The sequence below is a fragment of the Phalacrocorax carbo genome, chromosome 17 (assembly GCF_963921805.1).
Source record: "Phalacrocorax carbo chromosome 17, bPhaCar2.1, whole genome shotgun sequence".
In the NCBI taxonomy this organism is placed as follows: Eukaryota; Metazoa; Chordata; class Aves; order Suliformes; family Phalacrocoracidae; genus Phalacrocorax; species Phalacrocorax carbo.
Window position 1 is genome coordinate 2,294,710 of NC_087529.1, and position 20,905 is coordinate 2,315,614.

At 48.6% G+C, this 20,905-nt stretch overlaps 1 protein-coding gene across 1 annotated transcript in view; it reads right to left on the reverse strand.

Annotated features, from left to right (window-relative positions):
* SSH2 (slingshot protein phosphatase 2) overlaps positions 1-20,905 on the reverse strand; it is a 104,021-nt gene that overhangs the window by 10,296 nt on the left and 72,820 nt on the right. Inside the window, 9 exon segments of the mRNA XM_064467883.1 lie at positions 2,497-2,697; positions 5,067-5,213; positions 6,682-6,728; positions 10,117-10,245; positions 10,373-10,466; positions 12,305-12,499; positions 13,666-13,731; positions 14,506-14,574; positions 16,996-17,117. Coding sequence (XP_064323953.1) covers positions 2,497-2,697; positions 5,067-5,213; positions 6,682-6,728; positions 10,117-10,245; positions 10,373-10,466; positions 12,305-12,499; positions 13,666-13,731; positions 14,506-14,574; positions 16,996-17,117 — 1,070 coding nt within the window.

Below are 20,905 nucleotides of genomic sequence, written 5' to 3' on the forward strand. Positions count from 1 at the left end.
CCCAGACACTCTTTTCCTGTAACTTATCCGTAACTAATAAAAGAAACAGGGCTGGCTCAGCCTTTCTGTGTCTATCACCAGAGGGAGGGGACAGTTTAACTAACCCCAGGAAGTACGACAGTCCCAAAGAGCAAAACACGCTTGTTGTGGTGACTAAAAGCAGGCAGGGGGTTTTCATTTTACAGCTGGAAAACATATCCCAGTTGCTATAAGCCCAACACAAAACCGTAACTAGATAGCGCGAGCACATGGCTGCCCTCGCCTTCCCTCTGAAATCGGAGCAGTCACATGAGCGTGAATCTGTTGTTTTTCTGGGTTTTTTTTTGTTTGTTTGTTTGAGTTTGGCTTTTTTTTTTCACCTGTCCTGGAATACCGCAGCAATAAACAAGGCGGCCAGAGGCCAAAGCTAAATAACACAGAGAAGAAAAAGGAGAAAAAGCAGTATGGAGCTGAGAAAGGAACCACATAAAGAGGGACCATTTCTGCAGCACAGAGAGGCTACTCCTTCCTTCAGTAAAGCTTCACTTGCTGCAGGCTTTTTAGTCCTACGCAGACAGATGTAATGCACTGCTCTTGCATTTTTTAAAGCCTCACGAGTAATCCTGTTCGTGCCATTGTATGGGGACTTGCAGAGTAGGTCAGGAGCAGTGGTGTGCTTAAGTGGGAGGGGAGCCACACACCATACAAATGATGGCAGCAAGAAAGATTTACCTCCTGAAAAATAAATTACTGGAAGACAGCAGGGGAAAAAAATATCCTTAACAAAAATGTTTGTACCGGGTGGCTTTGCAGGTGTGCCATCAGCTACCAGACTGACAGATTACCTAAACCAGCTGCAGGGCTGAGGGCTTGAGGATGTGATATACCAGCTGCCACCAGCCCAGGGCTCCTCACAGATGTTCAACAACCTGTGGCAAAGGACACTGGCATGCTTTTCCCACCTGAACAGCTTCTTTTCCTCCACCCAGTCTACCCCAGTGAGATCTAATTTCCCAGTCTGCCCAATGCTACATAGCACACCACACTGGTCAGGTCACTTCTAGCTCAGAGTTACGCATTGACCTTTCTTAACTGGTGCCAGCAGCATGTTTGGTGTCACACGAGGAGGCACCAAAGGCTGGTGTGGTGTCTGTCTCAAAGGATTTCAGTCCAGAAGAGTGCAATTTCTTAAAATATCTATTCCACTGTGATCTGTCCTGAGACTCCATACTACTTGGCTGCTTTTTGTTCAGAGAGAAAGAGGGTCATTATGGCAGTCAAGGTTTGGGGAGCAGAAAGAGAGAAAAGCAGGCATGGGAGGAGGTGGAGGACAAAGATCCTGGAGTGCACCTGATCAGGGAATTAGCTGGGAGGAGCCCTCGGGTCGCTAATCTGTACAGAGAGGGAAGGAGGAAGCACATTTCAGTGACAAAAACAGCTTACATCAGGGATTTGGTGTAAAAATTGGGCATCCAGATGTGGTCCAGCAGCAGAGGTAGCCAGGCTGCTGGGAGCAGGTGGAGAGCACAGGAGGAATGACAAGTCATTAGCATAGAAAAAGGGAAGGGAGATCTTCACAAGTGGATAGGACAGACCTGAAGGGACAAAACCAAGCGGAGGACGGAGGACCGAGGTAAGAAGTATGCCCTAAGGAGAGCACACAGGTACCTGAGTTGCTGTAAAGCACCTTTCAAAGGCACTAAGCAGCTATGAAATAATTACTTTGGTCAAAACATGCTAAGAGCCACCTCCTGCGGCAGGAAGCTCAGCTTGGGTAATTCTGCTTTCTTCAGTCCTGCTCCCTGGCAAAGCACACCAGGATCCTAAACAAAATACCGTAATCTGGTGAAACACGAAGTATCACTACCTCCTTCCAGCTGATCACGTGAAGACATTGCTCAACACAGCGTACAAGCGGATTTCTCAGAAACATGCCATATTTATGTCTTTTTACTAATCAGGTGGTAGGCTTGGGATTACAACACACTTGCCCATCCCAGGCCCAGCTCCAGACCGGCCTCAGGATTCCACGCAGGAATAAACACCGCTGTTGCAATGCACAGAACATCCTGTCCCCTCCCCTAACACCAACACTTACCAAAGGGATCTAAATAAAACCAGACCAGCTGCTGAGGAGGGGCACGTCCAACAGGGAAGTGTAAGGCCGAGATGGAGACAAAGTGAGTTCCCTGCCAAGTGATGTTACAAGCAATAGGGACACTGTTTCTCTCTGCTGGAGTCTGCACAGCTCTGAACGCTGCATTCGGATGGCAGTTCAAGGGATGCTACTCTCCAAAAAACAGCCGTCCTAGAAGCCAAATAGCCTCCTAAAAGCTCTTTATTACACCCATTTTCCCAGGCGCAGCTGAGATAACCCATGAAAAAAGAGCGCTGCCTTTCCCAAGACAGTCGTGAGCTTACATAATGCAGTGATGCAAGTTCTAATTAAAACAACGGAGTCAATCATTTAAGCGTTATGCCTTAACACGGGTAATCCGGGTCATTCCTTCCACTCACCTGGCCAGCAGGATCCCTTGGTATTCCTCCAGCTGCCGCATAAAGCTGGGGTTGGGCTTGGTGACGGTGCGCCGTTCCTTCACGTAGTCGTACGCCCTGTCCAGGTTCCAGCCGTACTCCTTCATGGCGTAGGCGATCACCGTGGACGCCGAGCGGCTCACTCCCATCTTGCAGTGCACCAGGCACTTAGAACCATTTTTCCTGAAGCGGGAGAAAGACAAAAGAGGATCATTAAAGAGAAAATACAGCCTCTGAGAAGCTTAAGAAAATAACTTCTTTACCAGAGCATTATCAAACATTTCCAACACTGTGGCCACAGCTGAAGTCTGGGATGTGATCTGGTAATCCAATTTACAAACTGGAGCAAGACACACAAGAAAGCAAAGAACAAGGCCTTGATATTCTGAACAGATTTTGTTACAACAGCTCTTCCGAAGCTTTTATCGCGAGGCGGACAGACGTCGGTTGTTTGCAGAGATCTGTGAAGACTGCTAACGACTAACACGGCATCCTTGAACTCGGCCCCAGCACCCCACTGGTATCAAGCGGTATTCCAGATAAAAAGGGCATCTATCGCACTAACATGGCATCACAGTTTAGAAACACATCCCTGGAAGATACTGAGCAGTTCAGGGCAGCTCCTAGCACAGAGATGGTTCTTCTACCGCAAACTTTTGTCGGTGTGTTATTGGGTTTGGCAATTGGCTGAACAAGACCAACATTGCTTTAGTCAGGTGTCTGAAACCCCACCTAGCTCCCACCCACATCTCTCGAGGCACCGATAGGTGCAAATCCAGCCAAAAGCCCCACAGACCAACCTGGCAGGTTTTTCTTGATACCACCATTTCTTAGGACTGTCTATAGGTAGAAAGCTCACCTCCTCTGCTCTGTTTGTAACAGCCCTTCACCTCAGTACTTGTCTAAATGCAAGCAAGTGGAAAAGATGGCCTCCCCATGGCTGGGGGCAGAGACCTCAAATGATGGCTGCAGCGTAGAGCCCTGCTGCAATCGGGTGGAAGGTCCTTCTGTTTTAATTGGGTTTTCTTATTGAAGGCAAAGCAAACAGTGCCTTTGAATGCAATGAGCGGCTACTCTGCTTGCTGAGGCTGGTATGGAGCCTGAAAGGGCAGCCAGCGCTCTGCTCCAAGGAATTAAAAAACATTTGTCTGCCATAAAATACAAGGAGGAAGGCGACAGCCGTTCTCTGTGAACTCCATGCGCCGGGCAGCATTGGCACGGAGCAGGCTGGGAGAACCTGCGTTTGGCACTGTTAATTTTCTCCTTGAAGCGCTTGGTTTTCTGGGTTGCCAGCCATGCGAAGCTCCCCCAGGACAAACCAGGAGGCCATGGAGCACACACAGTCATGTGCCTCAACAAGCTCAGACCTCAGCTGCTCACCGCCTGAACCCGCACCCACGCTCCCCAGGCACAGAGAGATGCCTGCACTCTTTGGGGTTTACGGGGCTACAGCAGCCTTTAGACAGCTCTAAGACTTTTCCAGCTTTGCAAATCAAATTAATCAAAACGTTGCAATGCTTTTGGTGACAAAAAAAAAAGCCCAAACACTACAAGCAGACAGGGCAAAGAAGGGGGTAGAGTGATTGCCCCAGTTTGGAAGATTACTAACTTACATCACCTCATACACAGTACTGACGCCCAATTGTTTAAACCCCAGTGGAAAATACTCTGGGCGGGAAAATACTTCTGAGGATGACAATTCAAAAAAATCAATACTTAAGGGAATACAATGATGTCTTTTAAAGAAACCATCTTAAATAAAATAAATCTTGAGCCACACTCAGACAAGTCAGCTTTTAAAGGCTATGAGATATTGCAAGCACCAGCTACAGTTAAGAGATGACAGGCTTCTATAATGGAAATAATACTTTAATGGCAACATATGCCAATCTACTTTCTGACCAGTTTTCCCTTAAGAAGGCTGCTGAATTGACTGGAGACTGCTCGTATAACTGGGATGCAATTCTTTGCAGTAAAAAGGCCCTACTTTCAGCATCCGCTATCAGATTACGCACTGTAACTGACAGCTCAGAGACCTGCACAGGCACTTATCCTGCTAAAGGGAGGAGTTTGCTCTGGAGCATTACGCCACAAGCCATCACTCCCAGGCTGCGGGCTTCATCGTACAACCTCACAGTGCAGCAACAGCTTACATTTGGGTTTGGCTCATAAGGTTTTGCTTCTTACTTTTGTTAAGCCCTGCTCGATTTGTCAGTGCCCTTTCCTCCCAGCAGCACCTCTGCAGATCCACCGCACTTCCCAAGCAGCAGGCAAACTGCCAGCTCTCTTGCACAGAAGTGATCTCCTCCATTGTTTGCCTGGACTGCGACCGGGCAGAACCCCCTGCCTAGTCCTACCCGCTCCTTGTACAAGCACCCACAAGAATGAGAATTTGTGGAAGGCAGCTCTAACGCTCAGACAGAAACTACAAAATAAAAATGCTTTGATCCTAGGTCGGCAAGGAGGAAAAGCAGTTAAGAAAATCAGTAGGAAATATAAAATGCTTAGTATACATCTTCTAAATGTGTGTGTTCCGTTCTGAAAAGACTTACTTTGCCTTGGAGATGAATTTGTAGGTGTCGTTCCAATACGCCAGAAGATCTGTTGCTTCTTCATCATATACCCGAATATTATGGTACTCAAAGAGCCCAGGGAAGAAGTTATCTATTTCTCGAGTCACATTCAAAATATACCGCACCCTGCATGGGAACAGGCAGCAGATAAAAATGCAGACTGTGCAAAACACAGCAAGTTTAGAGAGATAGCGCAGCTGCTACACAACAGCCTTGCCCTGCTTTGCGAGCGGTAAAACTCAAAGCATTTGAAGCTGCAGTCTTTAACATACCTCCTTGGAAACCGGGCCTTAACGCAAGGAAGCAGCAGCTGACACAGACGAAAGGTTCTGCAGAGCAGTTTAGAGCCTAGCCTCTGATAAAACAGCTTCCATCCATACAGGGTAGAAGCTTCCCCTACAGAACGTCAGGTTACACTGCTTGCCCACCGCCTCTCTCCTGAGTGCTGGCACCACTGTGTCCCAGGAGCTCCTGCACAGAGCGTCCAGTTCGCGTTTGGACACTTTCTCAAAGCCCCTTTGTGAATCTCTCCTCCTGCTGCACCAACAGCGCAGGAGGACTGAAGGCATAAGCTCGTGAGCAACACCAGAGTTAAACAAATGCATAAAATAACTATGGAGAGATGTAACAGACAACGAGCCACTGGGGAGGATTTATTTCTTATCCCTAAATTTTCTGGAAAGGAAACTGCTAGAGAAAGCATATGGTATTTATGTACACTACATGCAGTATTTTTAGCCCTGAGGGTTACTCGTAAGATGCTTATGAACAGCACTCATGCGGGGGTATCAGACAGAAGAGCACCGCAAGGGGGTGACATCCCTTTTCCCTAGCAGGTACGAGATCTCGGGCAGTGAAGTAGGACCTGTCTGACCCAAGGGAACTGCAGCAGACCCTGAGCTGAATGAGGAGAGTCAATGTTGCCAGGCTGACTCTCCAAGGCACAGAAGTATGCTATCAATTCAATTCAGTAGAGTGATTAGTTTCTTCCACTGGATTGGCACAAATAAGCCAAATGTGTAAATAATAATTTAATTGCAAAATCTTGGTGCTTAGATCCACCGGGCCTAGAGAAAGGACACTAAGCTTAACCCTGAAAGGTAGAAAGGGCAGGAGCCAGAGGAACCCATCAGTGCTAAGCCCAAGAGCAACAGGACTTCCCTTCCTACGGGGCCCCACTAAAAGCAACAAACGCTATTTACATATTTTCCTTCCTACCGCAGTCTGGAGGTCCAGACTCCAAAGTGCCCCTGTAATCGTGACACCTCAGTCCAGAACAACAGGCTGGAGCAGAGGGCACAGAGCCAATTGCGCAGCATCCAGTTCAGTAATTGCAGCTTTTTTGCTGCTTATAGGTATGAGATTGCTGGCTTCGTCCGCCAAGGGGATGTCAGTCAAGGTCAAGGAACAAAGTTCTTTTACTTTAGGGTGCCTGTTTGTGGACGCGGAGTTTGGAGGAAACAAGAGCTTGTTCAGATCTGCAAATCCTTTAGTAAGACTCAGGTTACGCAGCAGGTATGGAACAGAGTTTGTTGCACAGACAAGTGTTGAGGCCAGGCTCTTGCTTTTAAGCTGATGGCCTGAAGCTACTTACCCTCTGTTCTGCAAGTCTTCCAAGTTGGAGGCGTTCCATTCTGAGCCCTGCAGGGAAAACATGCAAAGGGACACATCAGCCAGAGGGAAGGCACGGCTGGGCGACTGGAAGAGGGAAGGATTAGCCACCAGTGAACTGGAGGAAGAAGTTGACCAGCCAAGTGCTGGAGAGCAGGGGGTCTTTTGAGTAAAGGCGTTCACAGAAGAGTGGTAACAGGGCTGATGTTCAACACCTTATCTCGCCCCATTCACCAGATGCATTCTGAAGCAAGAGGCAGCTCTGCAAAGCAGGAGCCCAGCACCACATGCTGGCACTTCCTGCAAACCGCTGACAAAACCACCTCAGCAAAGACAAGACCACTCCACCCTTTCCCTGGAGGCTGCTGCCAGCTCTACCCCACAGAAGAGAGACTGCCTGTGTTTAAAAACCATCCAGGTGCTCTTTATCCATGAAACACCCATCTCACACATCAAAGGCAGCAACACTGTAAGCTCGCTTGGGTTACATCTCTTTTCCCCACGTTCAAAGCCTGCGTGAGCAGAGGAAGACACGCGTTTAACCCCGGCTAGCTCACTCTCTTCTCTGCAGCACACGCAGGGCCTCCAAGCTGCTTGCTTCCTGCTCAAACACATAAACCCTTACTGAGGACAAAATCACTCAAAGGCTTCTTTCAAAAATTAAGGTGCACAAGTATCTGCTTCCTTGCCCTAAACCAGCTCCTAAATAGAAAGATGGTTCAGATGACACTGCTCTGGTGAGACCCCCCTGCAGTGCTGTGTCCAGCTCTGGAGCCCCCAGCACAGGAAGGACATGTAGCTGTTGGAGCGGGTCCAGAGGAGGCCACAAAAATGATCCAAGGGCTGGAGCAGCTCTGCTACGAGGCCAAGCTGAGCGAGCTGGGGTTGTGCAGCCTGGAGAAGAGAAGGCTGCGGGGAGACCTTATTGTGGCCTTCCAGTGCTTAAAGGAGGACTGTAGAAAAGATGGGGGCAACCTCTTTAGCAAGGCCTGTTGTGACAGGACAAGGGGTGATGGTTTTAAACTAAAGGAGGGTGGATTTAGGCTGGATGTAAGGAAGAAATTTTTTATACTGAGGGTGGTGAAACTCCAGCCCAGGTTGCCCAGAGAGGTGGTCGATGCCCCATCCCTGGAAACATCCAAGGGCAGGCTAGACGGGGCTCTGAGCAACCTGGTCTAGTTGGGGATGTCCCCGCTCACTGCAGGGGGGCTGGGCTGGATGGGCTCCAAAGGTCCCTTCCGACCCAAACCATTCTGTGACTCTATGAATGAGTAAACAAGAGGGTCCCAGGCAGCACTACCATCACCAGCAGAACAGCACTGCTCCCACGGCACAGGCTTCCACACCGCCCCAGGGCCAGGAGAGGCACCGCCACGGTGAGCCGGCCCTCGGAGCATACCCACGGCCAGCCTGCAAACCCAGCCAGCCTGAGAGTGAGAGCCTCCCAGTCTTGCAGAAGCAGCAGTGTCCACCCAGAGGATGGGTTGCTGCTTGCCCCAGAAAGCGTGCACAGGCACCCCGCGTCTGAGATGGGGGAGGTACAAGAGCTCTGATTCAGGCACGCACTCGCGCCCATGGCAGTGCTTGCAGAAAAGTCCTGAGCACTCGCAGCCCGCGTCTAGACATACACACACAGGAAAGGGCTGCATTACTATTCTGGGAGCTACTGGGGACCAGTCTGTTGTCTTGTCTTGACAGTTCAGGAATAGAAAGAAAAAGCAGCTGGTTCTTCCCAAACTGAACTACTTCATAAGGGAAATCATGGTAATGAGGACACCAGTCAAGGGTTCAGCACAGATGGGACTCAATTTCAAGCAGAATAAAGGGGCAAACATTACATGCCACGGTAGCCCAGATTTCAACAGAATCCATCGCCTTCAGCCACAGACCAGGTCAATCCCAAAGTCCAGAGAGGTGCACACTCTGAAGGAGGACTACAGGGGCTCTTGCTATTCAGTATCTACCAACAAACATGTTTTAATCCCTGCTGTATTTACCCTACCCCCCAGATGTACTTAGCTTCATGTCGTCTCTTTCTGGTCAAGGAAGAATACTTTAATTCAGGCCTGAGAACCACCCATGTCCAGAGGTATGGACTACAATGCTGCAGTGGTGAAAGCCTCTTCTCCTGTCCTTTGATCCACAATTACCAGCATCATCATGTCTCTTATTTCCTGCTTAGTCATTTTAGCACTCCCTAAGTGGGATCCCACAGGGCTCTTGCCTCCACCTGGAAGGAAACAGCTCCATGCCTTCCAGTACACACACTCCTGAATTAAGCTGGCGCCCAGCCCCAGCAGCACTGCTCCTCACTGCAGAGAGCTGCTTTGCAAATACTTCTATTCCACACATTAGCCACAGCTCTTCTTGGTGCTGCCTGCAAGCCTTGTTTTAAAGGTCTCGTTCCCACTAAATGTACTCAGAGCCAAGACTACAAGCCCTGCAGCGGACCAAACCGCCTGAACTGCTTTTGACTAGCACTGTAAGCCTGTAACAGGTCTCTCTCTCTCTGGAGAGCAGAGTCTGCAATAAAAGAAAATCCATTGCGCTGTAGGTACTTCAGGTTTCCTGGCTTTAACCCACCACCATTCCTTGGGAGTGCTCACACTAACATACACCATCCCTCTGAGCCATGGCACTAAGTTTCAGGAGATGGGGAGAGGCCCTCTCATTCTGTAAAGACCAACTGGTCCAAAAGGAATGGCTTTGTTTAAAGTTGAGCCAACCTCATAGGCTAGACAGCCCAACCAAACCCGCGTCCGTTGCTTCGGGGCTGGGAAATCCAGTGGAGCACTGACTCACCAGAAGGAGGTCCAGTAATTAGACAGGCCCCAGCAGCAATGAAAGGCAACTGAGCAAGCAAAACATTAAAAGGCAAAATGTTTATGTTTCGTTCAGTGACTTATCTCCAGGATTCTTTGTTAAGCTCCTTTGTTCCTCCTGGATCACGTGAGCTCGGAGCTTTCCATGTTACAGTAGCGTCATTCCACCTGAATGTGACACAGTCCCCCCAACAGCTCCCTTCCCTCTTTGCTGTAGTTATGCCCTTCCCAAACACACGTATACTGAGAACTTGGCATGCGGGTAGCCTGGACAGTTAAAGCTACAAAACTGGTCTTACATCAATGGAAACGGCCCTGAAAAGTAGTTGGAATTAAGACTTTTCCCCTCCCATCCTCTAGGGACAGGGTCTACAGCTAGGCTGGTGTTGTATGGCAAAGTTTAGTACAGCCAAGAAGCCAGGCTGCTCTTGTTCAACGGCACTGGTGTCTTGTGTCTTGCTTAAGAGTACGCGACCCCAGGATCAGCCAACCTCTCCTTCAGAGTTCCTTTAAGTTCCTCCAGAGGCCCCTGTGTCAACCATGACATAGTGAGAAGCGTTAGGCGTGTTTATTCTTGAATTCACTGTTAGACTTACCAAAAAGACATGATCAAATATCTGGGTGGGGCTGTCCATCTGCCCAAGGATCACTATCATTTCATTGTCAATGAACTCTTTGAACTCCCGCAGGTTACACACCATCTGCATCTCCAGCTCAGTGCGTATCTGGGTGGGGAGGAGGAATGCATGGAAGCCACGTGAGGTTTTTGCTCTAGCCTTTCTTCAAGGCATAAAGTGCAGAGCTCTCTAGTTTGCACAACAGCGCTTCCAGTGCTGCTCCCTCACCACTCACCTCTTTTGATGTGATGTTCTCCAAATCCTTCTGCATCATGATCTCCCTCAACTTGGTCTTAATTAGCCGTTCCGTACGCTCCCGCTCTGTTGGGCTATCAGAAGAAAGCAGAGTCACCGGGAGGGGAAACAAACTGGAATCATGGCACTTTTTAAACAGGTATTGTATAGGCTGGATACTCTGCAGAGAGATGTCAGAGTATCTGAGATACACTACCCCCAGGCATGTCCTCAGCTGGAGGGAATTCAGGTGACTGTAAAACCCAGTTTAGCTTCCCAGTTGTATATGAGAGAGACCAACTGAATGCTCCTAATCCATTGTAGTCATCCAGAGAACCTCTGGTATTTGGTAAAATTTAAATTGGGAAGGCTGCATTATACTCTCTGGAGCAACGTCTAAGCCTTCCCCTACCTTTCTTGGAAAGGTAACAGCTCCAAAGCTCCTTACATGGAGACACGAGGGCAGCTAAGCCTCTGTGCATTCCTCCAGCCTCTGCTGCCAGGGGCCTTATCACCAGCTGCAAAAATAGCCTGACTAACACCAGGGGAAGTTGCAACAGAGCAGCAACACAAAGCTGCCTCACCCATCATCTTTAGAAGGGACCCGGCAGTAACATCTCGCACCACCTTCCCGTTCCTCTGGAGGGCCGCCAGGACGGTGGCCGCACAGACACTTCTCTGCTTTACAAGTGTCCAACCGGTCGTTCACAAATAAAAATCATGGAAGCTCCTGGTCCTTTTAACCTCACGCATTATTTCAGGACTCAGTTAAGAGAATGCTGTCTAGGTGTCCCCAGGAAATCATTCAATTGCTCCCACCAGGGAAAGGGTGGGCTACATAAAATTTATACATGAAATGTGTCAAGAGAATAGTAATCCGACAGCCTGCCAAAACTTTTCAGCCACTGTCCTTGTACATTAAAAAACAATCAAGTGTGAGGACTTGTTCACAGCTGAACAACTGCTCTTAGCATTATTATTCACTCACTGAACTCCAACAACAGGAAATATCAGAGCATAAATCAACCGATGGCACTACTATACTGGGAAAGCAGCTGGGGCTAGTGAAGTCATTTCTTCTGCCACAAACGGGGGAACTAAGCCCTCACGCTTGGCATCACATCTGGACACAGACCACCTTTGAAGTTATATGGTATCAGCCCCATCAGCAACACTAAGTACAGGGGTTGTAAATGTTGAATGTTGATACAGCCTACAAATTTTGCCTTTCCAAACTGCCTACCTATCCACCTCCGCCACTGTGTTGGACCACCTATCACCAAACGTCCAACCATGTAGCTGGAGACAGCTTGGGACCTATACACTGTCCTGTTGCACACTTGCTGAGCTCCTCAGAACGATGAAAACCAGCACTGCTCTTTGTCCCCATTCTTAGGTGTATCAGATGGATGCCTGTGAGGATGCTTCCGAGCTCACAGTCTCAGAAGTCCGTATATAAAACCTTCGCTTTACAGCAAAATGAACTGAGTAAGGAAAAAAAGACCCTGTTACTCTAAACATGTGCTCAGATGTGTCCCAGCGAAATAGCGAAGTTCAGAGAAACCTGTTCCTTCCAGGACACACCAGGCCTGGAAACCAGAGGACAAAACCAGCAAAGAGGAAGGTCTAGGTGCTTGAAAATACACCACGCCTCCCTCACTAGTAACATGGGACTTACCTTGCAGAAGCGAAGTGCAAGGTAAACAACCAGGCCAAAAACAGAGGCTGGAGGAGATGCAAGGGAGCCCCAGAAGGGCTAAACTTCCAGTGCTGGTGTTTACCTAACCAGGGGTCCGCTAATTACCTGGAACAGGAAACCTCTCCTCATTAATACCTAATTGAGAGTAATCTCTTGTGGAAACCGCCTCCTCATTTGGAGATTGCAGTGCTTGACAGGCAAATGCTTTGGCTCAGCAGAGCCATACCGACTTACACATCTGTGAAGAGGGCGGGCGAGTCAGGCCGGTGGGACTGGACATCTTGCATGGCGTTCCACTCATTGACAGATGACTGGTCAGAGTTGATATGGCTCTCATAGTAACTGACCCACGTGAGGAAGAGGCTCCCTGGGTAGTAATTGTTGCTCCGTGCCACCTCACAAGCCTTATGTAAACTCTGCAAAGCTGACCTAGAAAGGGAAAAATACTTGCAGGATTGTAATTTCTTCCCCAGGCTGGTATCGAGCACAAAGCAGCAGCCAAATCCAGGATGCTGCTCGCATCCCATCAGCTGGTACAAACCCCAGTGCTACATGCAACAGCCCCTGCACCGAGCAGGAGGCCATCCTGCAAGGGTGTGCGTAACCACGCGTCGCAAGAGCTCGCGTGTCTTAACTGAGGTATGCAAAGGCAAGCCTGGATAGTGGCGAAGATGCCCACAAGTCAGAGGGCTGAGGCACCTGTGTTTCTGGCTCCAAAAACTGCTGCAACTACCTAAGCTGTAAATAAGATGCACAGAGTTCTTGTCCAAGACAGCTCCTACTGTGCCATCAGCTCCCCTGCGTGCAGGGCAGGGACACGCAGCAACGACACATGGAGAGCTGCGCAGCCAAGGGCTTGGGACTTTACTGAGGTGTTTAGGTGTCTGCGCTCTCTTGCTGCACAAGGGATGCCAGAAGTTTCTTCAGCTGCTGCTGGGAAACAAATCCCCCTCTCCTATTTTTAGCTTGTTTTAAATCTTTGACTGGGATCAGAAGGATCCAGGTCAAAATCACTGGGGTGACACAGTAGCATGACACCCTGACAGGCAATGTATTTCTGCAATGCAAAGAAGCTTGAGCCAGGAATACCTTCGTGGCCACTACATTCTTACATGAGCCACCCTAAAAGGAAAGAAAAATGCAGGCAGCTTCTCTTTGCTTCTCTCTATCACAATGAACACATCTCACTGGAGACAGACTCCTAAAATATGCACAGTGTGTATTTCCTTATTTATGACAAGTAAAATAAAATAAATAAAAATTTATTTCAAACACATGCTCAAAGCAATTCTGCTTTGGAGAGATTCAAAGCAGCAGCCGTTTGCACAGGAATTTACCCCATTCCTTCCTGCCCCAGCTGAGACGAAGGTGTGGCTGCAGCAGTGCTATAAACTCACTCACATATACCAGCACTTGCAGGTTTCTTTTTTTCCCTTGGTATCAAACTCCCTTCCCTGTCTCTGAAGGAGACCTCTGGCTGCTCGAGCAGGTCTCAAGATACCAATAAGGCAAAGCAGCACCTGCTTTTTAAAAGCTCAAGCAGCCAACACACCTTGGAAAAAGGATCACTAGGACAGGTTATAGTAAGTACTTACCACATTGCCTGTACAGACACCGGCTTGAATATATGAACCCTGTTATCTGTCGACACGCTGAATCCTCTGGAGAGAGGAAAATAATCACAGTAAAAATGTGTCCCCAAAGCAACTTTTCAATTAATAACTGATAGTTTGTAGCACATTAGATCAGCAAAGGAGCAGCCCTATGCATACACTGCTGAGTTCAGCTAGCCAACACATCAAAATAGCATGCTAAAAGCTCTAGGGTAACTTTTTAAAGCAGCTGCTGTCCGGGAAGAGAACTAGAACAGTGGGACAATGCTGGGCTGTGCCGTTTACCTTGGCAACACAAATTCAGTGCCACAGCTGGGAGCAACAGAGTCCAGCTAAAGTGGTCCTGGGGCAGCTACCAAGGAAAGAAAAGTCATTCCACGCGCTGCACTGGACAGCCTTTGTAACTGGCACAAACAGGAGTCTGCAAGTCAGGTGTCTATCTGGCAGAGAAACATCATTCTTTCTTCATGTTCGGTCGAATGCTGCCTGCTGCAAGCATGATGGAGGGACACATAATAGGATCCCTTTAAGGAGCTTTCACTACACACCCACTCACCAGTAAAAGCTCCTTTACTCCAGCTTAAACACACACACAAGCCACTGTCTCAGTGCGTGTTTATTCATAGATAAGTCAATTATTGGTGCTCCCTGCCACAACCACGGTGATTTAGGGCCTTTGAGCCTACTACCCTGACACAGGGCAACAGCAGGAGCTCTGCTGGACCTGTCAGGGCTCTGCCATCATTTGAATCCTCCATATACCGTGCTGTAAGCTAACACACGGAGACCCCCTGCTACAGACCCAGAACAAGAGACACTCACCCATCCCCATCCAGGTGGATCAAGGTATCACTCCACAGTGGCAGCACCAAGCCCATTGTACAAGTGCTACTGTAGTAAGAGAGAGAAGGTCAGCCCATCTACTGCAACACCGGGCTATTATTCTAATTTCACAGCAATGGTTGCAGATGTCCACACTCATTAGAAAAAAAATGAAAAACCCCAGTGTTGCTTCAGGGCAAACAGAGCCAGTGTTGTTCTACAGGTGTCTGGCAAGGATCATTAGCCAGATACAGGCTGCAGCGGTACTCTTTCAAGCAAGCTTAAAGGGTTAACATACACCCAGGAGAAGAGCAAACTGGATTCAGAAGCAGCAAGCTTTGTGCGGAAGGTCAGAGGGGGCTCACAGTCTTCGGTAAGCTCAAGGCTTTCTTTACAGATTAGTCCCTCCCAGGCTCAAGTGGTTTGGTTCTAGCTCTGATTTTGCAATCCTTAGCTTTGTTTTCTTGTTTGTCCCTCAGCCACAGCTGCGGGGAGCTGGGATCGGTCTAGTGTAACAGCAGGGTGACCGGCAGCGTGGTAGGTTAGCAGTCACAGCCTATCACCCGTTGTTGACTCCTGCCCCTTCTTCTCCCTCCCACTCCTCAAGGATGAGCACAACAGCCAGCCCAAGACAAACAGCTTCTGGCAATCCCACTCCTCTCTCAGCTGCTCTGACCTTTTTACCCTCGCAGTCACCTGCTTTCTGTAAGGCTGAGTGGAAAAAAGCCAAGTTAAAAGCAGAAGTCGAGCGATGGAAAAAAAGGCAGGGGCAGAGGAACCCCACACAACCCGCACCAGGTTGTCAAACAAAAGGCTGCATCTCATATAGCTGTAAAATAGTCCCTAATCAAAGCAGCGTCTTGAAGAAGAATCGGATTCAGCTGCCTCCTGTTCTCATGCTTTGCGCTAACTGCTCTCAAATGTCCACAAGCCCTAACACCCCCACCAGTCTCTGCAGCTCATGAGAAGTGGGGGAAGAGGGCGAGACTCGAGGCTTTGGAGGGTCAGACGGCACGAAGCCTCAGAGCGACTGGTGCCCAGCACAAGGAGACAGTGTGGCACACAGCTATTTCTGTTGACAACATGAGATGAGCTCATGGAAAGATGTGTTTTTAAAAGGCTTCCCAAGGTGGCCGGGTTATTTTTAGTGATACTGTTCAGCAAGCGCTTTTCAGAGACCATAGCAACAAGTCTACATTGAGTTATAAATACCAAGTGGGCTAGGGGAGGGTATATCAGACTGACCATCCAGAACCCAAGTAACTCTACCAGAAAGCGAAAATGACCCTGCTATGTTATTAGAGACTGAATACCAGCGAGCTCTCAGTTATCAAACGTGGCTGTGCTGGTCTATCACAGCCAATAGCAAGTTCCAAGCTCACAGCAACCTGTGCAAGGACAAGTTATTCTTACCCCACCGCAAGAGCATCGCTGAGCTACAGCTGTGCACAACATGCACAGGAAGGGAGCCAGGAGCCGGTGGCAGCATCAAGGCAGTCCCCCTTTTTAGCGGGCGTCACTTGAGCTAAGCATCAATCAAGCCGCTTGGATTAAGCGTGGTGGCTGTTGTGGTCAGCAGGCTGTTCGGAAGGCCATTTCTTAGCCAAACAGTTCAATAAGATTTTCTAGTGACCTGCTAACTACCCGAAAGTCACTTCTAGCGACCAGGGTCAGTAGCAAGACTCATTCCTGTAGCAGCTAGAACTAAGCATGTATATGAAGCCTTCCAAAATGGTTTGAATAGCCACGATTTTCTTTGCCTGCATATGCCAAAACTTACAAGACTAACTTATAACCCTTCAAAAAACCCACATGCCTCCATGCCCTCTCCAAAGTGCCTAGTCTCCCTTTCTAAGCCTGAAGCTTCTAGGGGTGCTGCACCCTGGCTTACGGTCACTCCAGCAGCAAAAGCTGCTTCCCAGCCACATTCTGCAGCCTTTTGGAGAGGTCAGCAGCAATTTAAATGAACGAGGCAAAAGCACTAAACCCTGATGACATACTGATGTGTGGGGAGAGCACACGTGTAAGGTCTGCCACCAGCAACCCCGACATTCCCACCAGGCCCTTAGTGCCGTGGCCTTGGCAAGGGGCTGCCTGACAGTCACTTTCTTATTAGCTGCTCTCCTGAACCCTGATGTCCATCTTCTCTAATTGCAGCTTTTCCCATCTTTGCATGCAAGCTGTCTCTGCCTCTGGTGTGCAGATGCAGGGCGTAGGGACCTCACCATTCAGAGACACTTAAGGGCACTTAATGCCCTCACACAAGCCTGAGGCTCGGAGGAATGGAGGAAACGCTGACCTGCGCTGTTGCCTTCCCATTTGCCACCTCCTTTAAAGAAATAAAAGGGGAATTTTGGATCTCAAGAGAGGTGTTAAGCTTGAAAATCTGAGGCGGTCTATCCTCCAGAAAGCACGGACACCAGACAGCGGTGTCTACACTTGCCACGAGGGTGAACACAAGGACTTCCCCCACCTGGACACTGTGAGTACCTGTCATTGGAAGAGAAATCCATTCCTAGGACAATGCTCTCTTCGGTGTCTTGTCTGCCGTTGGTGGACACCACCACCATGTACCTAGTGCGGTTCTGGTAGGTACTTTCCAGTCTTACAGCCTAAGGAAAGGAAGGGGAGAGATCAGCAGCGCAGCCAGCAAAACACACACTATTACCGTTACAAGCCACCTTTTCATGCTGAGTGACAGGCGCAGAAGCAGTGATGCAGCTTGCACTGGTACGGACGGCCCGTACCTCTCAGCTGGGTAACCAGAAGAGGGAGAAGCGGCTTACTCCCTCGCACACAGTGCTTTCCTCCACAGCTGGCATGCCCCCAGTGCCTTCCGCACACCTTGCTGCAGGCCTGCTCTGCCCCGCCAAGGCTGCCGTTAAGCAGCAGCCCACAAGGCTGGCTGCCACAGTCCTCTCACTGGTCCCAGCCTACTGAGCTTCATGGAGCATCACACGTCAGCGAGAGAGATGGGCATCGAACGTGCTCTTTGCCTCTCACAGGGCTTTGTCCAAAGAGCTTGAGCTTTCCCTTAAGCTACAGTGTGCTACAACACCTCCAAAGAGACTCTTTCCACCAACTTCCCAGATGGCTGGACAATAGGATCTAATTGATATGTGGTTTCTCACTGGTCCTTTGAATTTTTCTAGCAAGCTCCCCAGTGCAGAAGCAACCCTACTGCCTTATAGCTGGCAGGAAAAGATTTCCCTGTTACTAAGGTGTACCCATGGCTGGATTTGGATTGCTCAGAAGAGGTGAAAGTCATTGTGCTTCATTGCTCCTACCACAAACTCGTGCACCCCAGTCCCAGAAAGATCTAGCAGGGCCAGAGGATGCCTGAATTTTTCCCCAAACTCCCCCAAATTAAATACTACTGACAGCATTCAGAAAGCAGCCGTGCCACTAAGTTGTGAGTGTCAGACCAACATTGAAGCTCCCAAAAAGCTACACTGAAGCATAACGCTCCTCCAGAAGCCACGAGGAAGCAAGAACTGAAGTGACTGCGGCAAGTCTCCTTACAGACAGACCGCTGGTTAGCAAGGAGCCCAGGGAAGGGAGCCAGCCTTTCAGGTTTTGCCTATAAACATCTGCAGTAGGCAGCCTTTACTTGCAATGCTTTTTGGACTCTGTTCCAAGCCATTTGCAGTTATTTTAGTCACAGGATCCCAACTAGAGAAACTATGACATCCCTAGAAAGGAAGTGTCTTAATCATGTCTATTGAATCCTATCTTGGATGGCCTAACCCAACCCCAAGACGCTGTCTGGCTTCGGTGTTTATTGTTAAACTGCTTCTTGAACTTTGAGCAGGGCCTGCAGAGAGCAAATACGGGCGAGACTGAAGCGTCACAGCCCAGCCTTGCCCCGTGCTGCGGACAGACACCGGTCTGCTGTGACAGGATCCAGTTGCCGAACTCCTAGCAACCCAACGGTTGAAGCTCAAAGCGGTGTTTGACATCCTTTGCCAAGTGAACCTGAATTCCTCAAACGCCAGCAGCCCTGCTGAGCCACCGCTGGTGTCAACACTTCCTGGTGGCCCACAGGGGTTGGCTCAGAGACCCAACAGTTACTTTATCCTTAAAAAAAAAGCTCACAAAACAACTACTGTGTGAGATGTCTCAGGGTTGGGCTGCTTGTCCCAATACACTCCTGTAGCTCTTTCTAACCTGGTCTTGAGGCCAGAATGGCACCTCCTTGCTTACACGAAGCCCCCTCTGACCTCCTCACACCTCACCTGTCCGCTAGCCAGCATCTCAGCCACAAGATGTGGCAGAATCTACAACAAAGGTTAAAGCACCCCGCACGGCAGCCAGAACAGAGCTCGCTCTTTCATCGGAGTGCTCTACCGCAGGAGGCTATGCTGAGAGCAGCGGGAGAAGCTTCCCAGTGGCGTTGCAGGGAGCAGCAGCTCTAGTGATGAGGGCGGAATAGCAAGTGCAGGCAAGAGGCGGCGTTGACCACGTCTCCTAGACTTGTCCAATGGGACTGAAGAGTAACAGAAACTACCCAAATGCTGATGCCAGCAGACAAGACGTGCTCTGTACAGCGAGAGACTGTGCCCCACCCCATCTCTTTAGGATAAGTCATGCTAAAACCAGCCTTATTTTCCTTCTTGCTCCTTGAGTCACTGAGATTCCTTTGGGAACACGGAGGATCAAAGTGGTCAGGCCTTCAAGGGGTGAATTCTGCCAAAGACGGCTGTTTCTACAACTAACCACTTGTAGCAAAACAGAAAGGGTGCTCTTCAACCTATAAGAGCAAGCAATCACCAAGGTCCTGGTGGTTAAAGTCATTATCTACCTACATTAGGAATCAAACCTCTAACAGAAACAATAAAGACTTGCTTAAAACGGGAGCAGGCAGACAACAGCTGCCCTATGTCCGGGACATCCATGCACAAGCTCTGCTCTGCCTCTCTTGAGGACAGTACAGCAGCAATAGGATTAACATAATCTAACTTACTTTGCTAAACCAATTTGGCTAGCAGTAATGGGAAGTGTGGTCTGAATGCAAGACCCTTTAGAACATGGCCAGACAAACAGCAGCCAAAGGTCACACAGCTCAAGTCACTGGGGTAGGATTTTCAGAGGACCAGTTATTGTGGTTCTCTAGATCCAACACTTACACCCTTACCACAAAGCAAAGAACCACGACTAGAGCAGATAATGTGTTTTGCTAAATTTACTAGAATAACAGAATAGCAAACTTGCCATCCTAAACCAGCCGACCTCAGAGGTTACTATTAGCCCTCCGGCATGCCCATCAAATCAGAGATTGGTCTCTAACCTTTTCATTAAGCTCTAGTTCCTATGGTCACCCAACAGTAGGAACATGCCAAGTAAGTGGTCTGATGCCTTTTAAACGAAGATATTTGAAATCCCACTCAATCTAGGGAAGGTGGCCTAGCTTAGGGACTGTAATGAGATGGAAGGTCGCAACAGCTCATCTACATAGGGCTAGCTTTCTCCTCAGTTTGGGCAGGTTATTTATATTCTTGCTCATGAACAGACGTTCTTTCTATTCCTTTCAGGGCCAGCAACACTTTTCTTAGTTTTAGGCTCACATAAACACAAGCCAACTTTATCTTCTGCTGCATTCTTGTCCATCAGAAGCGCAGTGTGGTATTTTACCAGCCCTTATGAACAGCACATTCCACTAGGCAGGTTCACACTGACCTTTCATCTTTTTAATGCTACACAATAGTAGGTATTTCATACAATAACACTTCTCATTGGGATATTTGATTTGAAGACAAAAGAGTGCCCAACTTTCTGAAGTCTTTTATTACTGGACACATGTAAGGGACCAAGTCCCCATTCTGCTCAGCTACAGGAATAGTTTTAATCAGTTTATATACTTTTAACTCCTTCCTACTGATCTTACACTGGTACCATTGCTTTAATCCTGCTCCCATGGAAGGCTAAATACTCTGCCAATAGCTCCAAGAGAAACAAGAGTTGTTCAAAATTTTAAGTGTAGGTTTATAGAGGATTCGATTCCTCTGCTGCCCTCTGAGCTGTGAAATCTGCCCTCCGAATGACAGCAGCCAACACACAAAGAGAACGCATTTCTCTCAGTACTGTTTACATTTCAGATCTCATTTGTATCTACTATTTTATGAGAGAGTCTATTGCAGCTCTGCACACCCTTCGTTCGTCAAGAATCAATTAAATTCAAGTAGACTATCGAACTTAACCTCATGCAAGATTTCAGCATTCCAAATGCAGCTCCAAACAAAAGGGTTTATGTCTCAGCCCACAAAGTCCTTATTCAGCTCTTAAGGCTAATTTGTCCCAAATCACACAATGTAGCCACTGATATTGCTGAACAATGACTTGTTCAATAGCTTCCAAAGTTGTAACCCTGGCTCAGATTCTGAAAAGCACTGAGAACCCCCAT